The sequence below is a fragment of the Condylura cristata genome, unplaced genomic scaffold, assembly GCF_000260355.1.
Source record: "Condylura cristata isolate star-nosed mole 26May11 unplaced genomic scaffold, ConCri1.0 scaffold00053, whole genome shotgun sequence".
NCBI classification, from domain to species: domain Eukaryota; kingdom Metazoa; phylum Chordata; class Mammalia; order Eulipotyphla; family Talpidae; genus Condylura; species Condylura cristata.
The window spans coordinates 671222-680748 of record NW_004567154.1 but is presented as its reverse complement, the minus strand read 5'-3'; the positions used below and the strand labels follow the sequence as shown (position 1 = coordinate 680748).

Here is a 9527-nt window from a genome sequence, read left to right as displayed (position 1 = left end):
GAAGTGGCTTTAGCTTCTCAGTGCTGTGCTTTAACCTGCTGCGCCACCAGGGAGGGCCTCTTTTTTGGTTACTTTTTAATGAAAGCACTAAGTTACTCTTAGATACTTGCCACATTCTAGAAGCATTGATAGTATTTTTAGTGCACATTTTTAAATGCTGTAGGTTTAATGCCCAAGAATTTTTACATTACTGATAGTATTTTTGAATTGCTCTCACCTCCTCTGGTAGCCTCAATAGATCTGCCATAAGATCAATGCTTCCACTCCTGCCATAAGATCAATGCTTCCACTCTGAGGAGTACAAAATCACTGGTTTCATGTGATACATGCACACCTGTATTCATTGCGGCACTGTTTGTAATGGCTCATAAAAATCTTAGTTTATTTGTTGATAATATATTTTTAATTAAAATTGTATGTATTGGTGAATGCATTAATAAATGTATATAATCATGATTTGATATATGCACAGTGAACTCTGTAGTCAAGCTAATAAAATAACTCACAGTTAGCTTCTTTTTAATGTGATGAGAGCACCTGATGTCTACTTTCTTATTAGCATTACAGTATTAACTATAGTCCTCCTGTTTTTATATTGCCCATGAAGATATTGAATGGTAGTCACTAAATTCTTAATGGTGACTCATCCCTGATGAGCAGTATTAGTTTTAATTTAATTGTAAGCATAAGCTTTGTAAATTATGTAATAAGTGTTGCAGTTTGTTGTTTGTTTTTTTAAGCCATCGTAGTTTTGCTTTCAGTGCCGTTGAAGAATCCGTTTTACATATCTCATCTTTTTTTTCAGCTACTGAAGTGGTGACTGTGTTTGTATTTCAAGAACCATCACTACTGTCCTCACTCCAGGATAATGGATTGACAGATGTCATGCTGCATGCACTGCTTATCAAAGATGTGAGTCTTCTCATGCTACTCTTTAAAGAATGCTCCCTGCAAAATATAGACACATACAGCAATATCTTCTTTCAAAATACTTTAAATACTTTATTGCTAAAAAATGCTTACAATGGTGACCTTTAGTAAGCCATTCTTTTTGCTGGTGAAGCCTCTTTTTTTTTTTTTTTTTTTTTTAAGATTTATTTATTTGTGCATACAGAACTGGGGTACAGGCCAGAGACTCAGGGGCGGTGAGAGGCTTCACCAGAGACAGAGCGGGGAACAGAACAGGCAGATCGACGAAGCACACTGCTGAGGGGAGCAGCGGGCGGGTCAGGAGAGGTCTGCCACACCATGTGGTCACCTCCGGGGCAGGCGGGAATCGAACTCATGGGGAAGCGGCTTTAGATTCTCAGTGCTGTGCTTTAACCCGCTGCGCCACCAGGGAGGGCCTGAAGCCTCTTTTTAAAAAAAAAAAATCCAAAACATTGCTTGTGAAGTGCATTAAAATGGGATATCCTATGCACATGTAATTATCTAAAGAAGTTTTATGGCACAAAATTCCTCCCTCTTATCTGTATAGTATTGAAACTTATGGCACCTGATCCAGTGTTTCCTAGCATCTACAACTGAACTCTTTTAGATGTTTTCAAGTTTATTTTGTCTCTAGGTTCCTGCTACTCGTGAAGTCCTTGGCTCCCTTCCAAATGTATTCAGTGCACTCTGTTTGAATGCACGAGGTCTTCAGTCATTTGTACAATGCCAGCCATTTGAACGTCTCTTCAAAGTTCTTCTGTCTCCAGATTACCTCCCAGCCATGCGGAGGAGGAGAAGCTCTGATCCCCTTGGTAGGTCGCCAAGCTTTATCTTACAATAAATAATCAGTTTGCTGTTGTGCCAAGAAATTATATGATTGCCAGCCAACAGTTGGCAAGGAAACACTTTCTTGAGCTCATGTTATTTCTCTGGCTAATGGCAATTATCACCATACATTGTATTATAGGTAGAAAGGAATACTTAATCTTTTATTTATAATATTTTCATGCTTTTCAACCTTACTGTCACGGTGCTGATGAGAAATTTGTATTTGAGAGTAACAGTTGATTGCCATCTAATCTGTAGAAAGAGGCGATAAATTCCTTAATAACATGTTGATTCTGGTAGTCCTCTGTGCAAACATATAAGTCTCTGTGATCATTGTGAAACAACAATAAAGTTGGGCTCCAGAAAAAAAATACCAGTTTTCAAAAATGTGTTTCCTCCTTACAGCCACTGTCATTATCAGGGCAGCCGAGCGGGGCGGGGGGTGGGGTGGGAGAGGGGGCACTACCTTATACTTCTTTCTTTCTCTTTACTCTGCAATACTGTTTCAGACTTTGATGATAAGATTGCCAGACCAGAATGTAGCACACATAGTTAAGTACTTTTAATGTTTGCTAGACTGATAGTTTTCCTTTCTCATCCCCAGTGATTTGACTGTGGAGGTTGGTATGAATTCATTATAAAATCACAACAGCCAGCTCAGTTTCTTCTTTATGTTGATACAAAAAAATAGTTAAGGCTATATCTTAAGTCTAACAGTTCATTTTTTTCCTTTAAGGTGATACTGCATCCAACCTGGGGAGTGCTGTGGATGAGCTCATGAGACACCAGCCCACCCTCAAAACAGATGCAACAACTGCAATTATCAAGGTGGGAGATGATAAGTCTATGGCCATGAACATGAGAGAGCAGTGAAGGACACTTAGTGAAAGGCCTGACTGTGGGTCATTTAGATTTTTGGGACCATTCCTGAAAGATCATTTGCCTCATTTTACTATGTCCTTTGCCCATTCCTTATTTCCCCCCACACCCACTTAAGTAACATAACTGTTGGTGTCTTGCAGAGGATATTAACAATTGCTGTAGCTTAGCCTCTATTTATAAAAACCTATTCTTTATAATCATTACTACTTATATTTCTCCCAACACTTACTGGTTCTGTCTATTAGGATATTTTAAATTTTATTTTATTTATGCATACAAGAGCTCGAGTATAGTCTAGAGGTGCCAGGGGATGAGAGGATTCATCAGAGGCAGATTGGAAAGTAGAACAGATGATTGACTGAAATACACTGCTGGGGGGAGCAGCAGGCAAAGCAGGGAAGGTCTGCTGCACCATTTGGGTCAGCTCCTTAGCTGGGGATTGAACTCATGCTACACTGGCTTCTGACAGCTTTATAGTGCTGAGACTTAGCCCCTTGTGCCACCAAGGATGCAGCTGTTAGGATTCTTGAAACTACAAATGGGTTCCTGGTACTTGGTGAATTTGGATATGGAGTCAGCTTAGTAATTTAAATGTGACCCTGAACAATTTATTTAATTTGAAAAATTTTAAGTTCTCTTGTTTGTGAAACAGATTAATGACTACACAACAGAGATAATAATTGTAACATGTATATACATTTTTTTGGCATTTATGCATATAGGACATAGAAAATGCTTCCAGAATATTAATCATCTCCCATTCCTTAATTACTAATAAGTAATGCTTTTCCTGTGCCTTTCAGTTACTTGAGGAAATTTGTAATCTTGGAAGAGATCCTAAATACATCTGTCAGAAGCCATCAATCCAGAAGGCAGATGGCACTGCTGCAGCTCCTCCCCCAAGGTCTAATCATGCTGCGGAAGAGGCCTCTAGTGAGGATGAGGAGGAAGAAGAGGTACAGGCCATGCAGAGCTTTAATTCTACCCAGCAAAATGAAACAGAGTCTAATCAGCAGTAAGTGTTTGAAAAACAGGGTCTTGGGCATGTCATTTTTCATCTTTAAAAGTAAGGGAATTGGATTAGTTCATTAAAGGTTCTTTAGGCTCTAAGAGTCTATAGTTTATCTTTCTTTCACCCTTGAGTGTTTTTTGTCCCTTGGTATTTAATTGTGACTGTTACAATACAAACAAAGCTATGGTTCTAAAATGTCATTCAGGAAATTGAATACATTCAGTGTATCAAATGGATGGACTTTCCTTACAAGACTTAATCTCCCTTTGTTGATTTGATACTCAAAATATATCCCCTAAAGAAGATATATGGAGATTTGATGTAGATTTTGATTGCTTTCTGCTCATTCCAGAAAAATCAGAAAACTTTGGAATGTCCTATATGAATAGAACTAGCCACAGTAGATTTTCCTTCATATTTCTAATTATTTAAAGTTTGTTCCGCATAAAAGTTACTCTCTGGATGATAAGGGGATATGAGGATGATCCAGCTTATAGACTGTGGTAACTGTTGTGGCGATAACTCTTACTTACCTTCATGGTTGAGTAGGTATAATCCCTTTGGATTGTCATGTATTCATTCAGTAAGTATTCTTCTGATGTACAAATAAATAATTCTAAAAAAAGCACGAGCATTTTAAATGTCGATGTGGATGGGCTTGAGCCTATCTTGAAGAGTGGCTTGGCACTTAAGAGTCAACTATGGTGTAGACAGCAGGCACAAAAGCCAAAACTCAAAAACTGATTTAACCTCTTAGAACTGTGGAAAGTAATAAACCTGAGGTTTTTTTTTTTTTTTTTAGAGATACTAACTGCTATTTATTACTTTAATTGAGCAGTTACTTTACTTTTGCCAGTGAAGGTAACCTTGCTATGTCACATCATTTCCTCTTTTGATTAAAAATGTTCTTTTTGGAAGAGGAGAATACCTTGAAAGAAAGCAGGACTTTATTTGCAAAAGGTTCAGAATCTTATTACTTCTTTGCCACACCCTTGATTGTCAGCCACGTGCTGGGATGGGGTTCCCCTTCCTGAATACAAACGAAAAAGATGTCTTAAATGTGAGTGCTGGCGGTGGTATGGTGGTGGTTTTTGAGTCAAGATGTGTATATTCATCTGTGTATAACTTCTCTGGACATCTTATAGACATTTTAGATCTAACATGCCTACTTGCAAGCTATCAGAGGAAGTTGACATTTTTCTCATCCTTGTTTTTCTTAATTCTTCATGATTTCCTTGAGATATCCTATGTCACTATATTCTAGTCACATTTATCCCCCGCTGCCAAATTATCTCTCTGAGATTTTCACTGTTATTTGAATGTGAAAAGTTGATCTTTTGTTTTCTCTCAACAGGTTTATTAAAATTATTCATGCACAGTTGACCCTTAACACGTGGGGTTAGGGGCTCTACCCCACTCTTGCACAAGGATCTGTGTAGAACTTTTAAATCCCCAAAAACATTGAATTATTATCGTTACTTGGTATCTGCAGGGGGATTGGTTTCAGGACACCACCACCACCCTACCCTCCCTGGATACCAAAGTCCATGAATGCTCAAGTCCTTTGTACTCATCCCTCTATATCCATGGATTGAAACAACTGACAGACCCACAGATATGGAGAGCCAACTCTTAATTGGAAAAAATCTCATATTCAAGAATCACCTATATTTTAATGGTGTACCCCACTAATGCACATGCTTCTCCAGGCCAAGGAAAGTACCTCATTCAACAATGTGTCCTAGTCACTTCATGTGTAGTAGATAATAAATGTGTACTTAGTGGGTTGATGCAATGAACCAAGAGCATTAGACTACATAGGTCAGTGAATCTTAAAAGCTAGGAGAGCTGGATCTAATGAAACTTGAATGATAACGAAGAGCGTGTGAAAATGCTGACCAAAATGTTAGCCATATGTACCTTCTAAACAACTAAGGACTCTAGTAGTTGTTCCATGAAATTGGTGTTTCCTATACTTTGCATGGTCTGAGGGTTCATTATTACCTTGTTCATAGAACTCTGCTACATTCAGAAGTCTCAGTTGGATAACTGGATTATTAGAACTAGAAGGAAAAGCAAGAGCCTGTCTTCATTTTGAAAATACCATACATATAGGGGAAATTTTCCTTTATCTCAAAACAGTAATATTAGGAGTTGCTGTATTCTTCTGTCATTACGGGAAGAGGCTTAGAAAAATTTGCAGTGTTTGCCATCCCTCTCCCCAATGTATTGTTCATATAGCCCTTCCTGGTGCAAATACCCATCTCTAGTGGCCTTACCCCACTTTTCAGTGCCTTAAAAACACATAAATACGTTTCTTCCAATATTGTTACTGAAATAGTCTCTACACAGTAAACTACAGATTTTAAGTTTGCCATTACCCTATCCTAGAATGACACAGGTAATTATATGTATCTGTCATCAAATAATTGCCTAGTCTAGAATATCATATGAATAGAATAGTTAGCATGTATTATCATATCTGATGTACTTTGTGACAGCTGGCTTCTGTTGTTGACCATGCAATTGCAGTGCATTGAGGTTGGCTGCATCTGTCAACAAAAGTGTACGTTTTCATTGCTGAATGTCTGTCCATGAATACATATTCTTTGGTTGGTAGATTTTTGAGTTTCCAGATTTTTTTCCCAATCTAACACAGTGCTTTTTCCCTTGTTTTCTCCCCTTTTCCTCCCCTGTCCCTATTATCTCATTCTTGAAAATGGTATTTGATCTGAGATACATAGTTTTATGCTAGAGATATGGAATAAGGAAACGGGCATTACAGTTTACATACATGGAGTTCTGTTCTACATTGAGACATGTTTACCACAAGCAGTTTTGAATACCTATCTTTTGACCACTTATGCCTTCTAAATTGTTTGTTCTCAGCAAAACTGATATTTCTGAGAATGATTATTCTTGCCAGGAAGTAACTAGGGTCTTTGGTAGGGGCACCATGGCTTACTTTGTGGTCAATTTAATTTACTTTGTCTAGTTTAACCACCTATCCTGAGCTATATAGATTAGTGTGGTCTTTGGGACTTCAATAACTATCTGAACATAGAAGGCAGAGCAGCATTTTTACCCCAAATTGTGGCCCAACGGCAATTGCATTTCCTCAAGAGCTAGAAGGAACCTGATCAGTTTTTTCCTCTCCCTCCCCATGAAAAGACAAAATCCCCATGAAATCTGTTGTCCTATATACTGTATTATGACATTCACTGAAACAACCCTTCTGATCAGGAGCTCCTCTGCCACAAATACAGATGTAAAGCTGACCCAGTGTAAAGTTGAACTTGGGAATAAGTGTATGTTTTGCAGAAGGGGGAGAGGCAATATGTTTTTTGGCAAAGTAAATGGATTTCATTCATTGTGGGAATATAATCTTATACTGTTTGAAAGATACTGTGTGTCAATTTCATGTAAGGTTATGATTAGAATTGACTTATTAAAATTAGTTGCTGGGGGTGGGGTTCTACTGGAGAAAGTTCATCCTGAAAGTGAATAAAAAATGAGAGTAGGGAGTAAAGTGGTTACTGAACAAGCTTGATTCTGGAGTTAGATTAAGAGCTGTTGATCGTCTTCTCTTTTGTTCAACTTCCATGTAGCCAGTAAAGGAAGTACCTGAGCCCCATTAGATGATACAACTCTGGCTATCTGCCATCATATTTGGCTTGTGCAAAGGGCAAAGTTTCTCACTGGGGTAGAGATATACCTGCATTCTAGTTGCATGGGGTATTTTTGGATTCTTTTCAAGGAGATACAACTAAATTTTGGGTAGATGATTGCTGTAAGTATGTGGATGCTGCAGGGGTTCTGAGGAATAATTTTGTAAGTCAAAAATTTGTAGTCTACATGAAATTATTTCACTCCATAGTTTGTCTTCCCTTTGTACAAAGATCTTCCCCAAATTTTTCAGTCAGTATATTCACTTCATCCTATCCAAATCCAAGCTCTGGGTATCTCATCAGCAAGCCATTCATGATGCCTCTCCACTTTCTTTGCCATGTGTACATTTTGGTGCCAGATGCTCTCTCACATATCAAATCCATATTCACATTTTGTCTTGCTCAGAGATGGGAACTATTCACTTCTTGCCAATTTTTTGGCCTCTCTCCCTCTAACTCTGCCATCTTGTCTTTTCTAGCCCAAATCTGATCTATAGACAAATGTTTCTTGTATTCTATTCAAGTTTTAGCCTTTCTTAGGTTTTATCATTGAGGTAGATTTTGTTTCATTTTGATATGCTTTGTGGGTTTTTTTTTTAACCTCTGTTTTATTTCTAATAAAAGCCAAAGTATAGCCCTTAGGTTAAGAGCTGCATTTTTTATAGCTGCGGCATTATTTCATCCTTCTCATCTGCAGTGCAGATGCTTCATCTGAAGGAAAAAACTTGATCACAATTTTTGCATAGTTCCATAACTGTTGTGACACAAGCATAGCTTGTTAGGGAAGGAAACCTTGGATGTTGGCTTTAACTTTGACTGTTCTGAATGGTTTGTCATTATAAACATGGAATTTTAAACAAATTCCATTTCCTTTATAACTCTAAAATCTTACTTGAGAACATGGTAAGAATGTTTGTGTTCATTTCTTTGTCTAGCTCCTTTCTTCAAGCAGATGTTTAGTCTTTTGATTGAACTTGCTTATTTATAATTCATATTGATAAGTTCTTCCTACAGTACTTTCCTAAGATAGAATAATTTCTTTGAAGTTATGTACAAATGTTGAGTTTGTAAAGGCTTGGCTATTCCTTTTGTGCTCTTAATCAGCTAGCTTGAGAATTCAGCTTTTTTTGTTCTGTGCTATATACTAAAGGCTATAAGTCTAACTTAGAAAAAGGCCTAGAATTTCATACTGTAACCCTTTTCCTAACTTTGTTCTCTTGCACTGGTATTGTGAATTTCTGTGTAACTCACTCTTTTCTCCCTTAACAGGGTTGTTGGTACAGAGGAACGTATTCCTATACCCCTCATGGATTACATCCTTAATGTGGTAAGATTTATGATAGGGCAAACTGAGTAAAGGTGTGTGCTTTTCTGGAAAATGTGTGGGATTACCAAATAGTTCAGTGAAAATTTCTGCGTTTATTTTCACTGGTGCCCTCAAAGTGTAGAGCAGTAATTAAAGATGGGCAAACCTTGTTCTTTGAGACTGGTTACCAGAAATTAGCCGACACTCTTCCTTTTTGGATATTCTCAACTTTCTGTTGTTCCTTTTCCCTGTTGGAATCCAAATAGGAGGAGAGTGGGCTTTGTTACACCAATCTGGTATTAATGTTCTTGGAATGTCTCCAACATACATTTTTTCTTCTTGCCCTTTTTCCCTATTGACTTCTCTTTAGAGAAAATAAATGTTATTCTTTTAACTTCTACATGTCTTACAGGAAAAAGCAAAGAGTTTGAATTTTCCCAGATGTGTTTCCCTGTAAGGAAAAGCCCATTTAGCATTTGTTTTAGCCCACTGAACATTTTCAAAACTTCCAGAATGTTCTCTCTTGTGCCTATATGTTTGTTACCCATATTTTGCTTTCTTACTCTTACAAAAAGCTTTGGTCTGAATTATTCTTCCGGAGTTCTAAGTTTTCATTTGCAGTATTAACACTCTCAGGGAAAATAGCCGTGATGTTTGCTTCCGGGGAAAGGCAACACATTATCATACAAAGAACAGTAAATGAGAAAATAGAGAGATTAGATCTGATTTCTCCCCCTAAGTCATGATGTAGCCCTGAACGGGTCATTTGACCACTCTCTCTATAACTAGGTATGGTTGAAAAGGCACTTGGATTGGGGAAGAAATTGAAATAATTCTTTATTTTCTAGATGTTTAGATTTCGTATCCCTGTTTGCCTGAATTTTATTCTAACCTAGAAATG

The 9527-nt window shown here is 37.6% G+C and overlaps 1 protein-coding gene across 1 annotated transcript in view; it reads left to right on the top strand.

The window, feature by feature from the left end:
- Positions 1–9527, top strand: part of HUWE1 (HECT, UBA and WWE domain containing 1, E3 ubiquitin protein ligase) — a 140293-nt gene that overhangs the window by 66993 nt on the left and 63773 nt on the right. The window contains exons 23-27 of the mRNA XM_012734291.1: positions 806–912; positions 1565–1742; positions 2495–2586; positions 3444–3655; positions 8590–8647. Of these exons, the coding sequence (XP_012589745.1) occupies positions 806–912; positions 1565–1742; positions 2495–2586; positions 3444–3655; positions 8590–8647 (647 nt within the window). The remainder of the gene's footprint in view (positions 1–805; positions 913–1564; positions 1743–2494; positions 2587–3443; positions 3656–8589; positions 8648–9527) is intronic.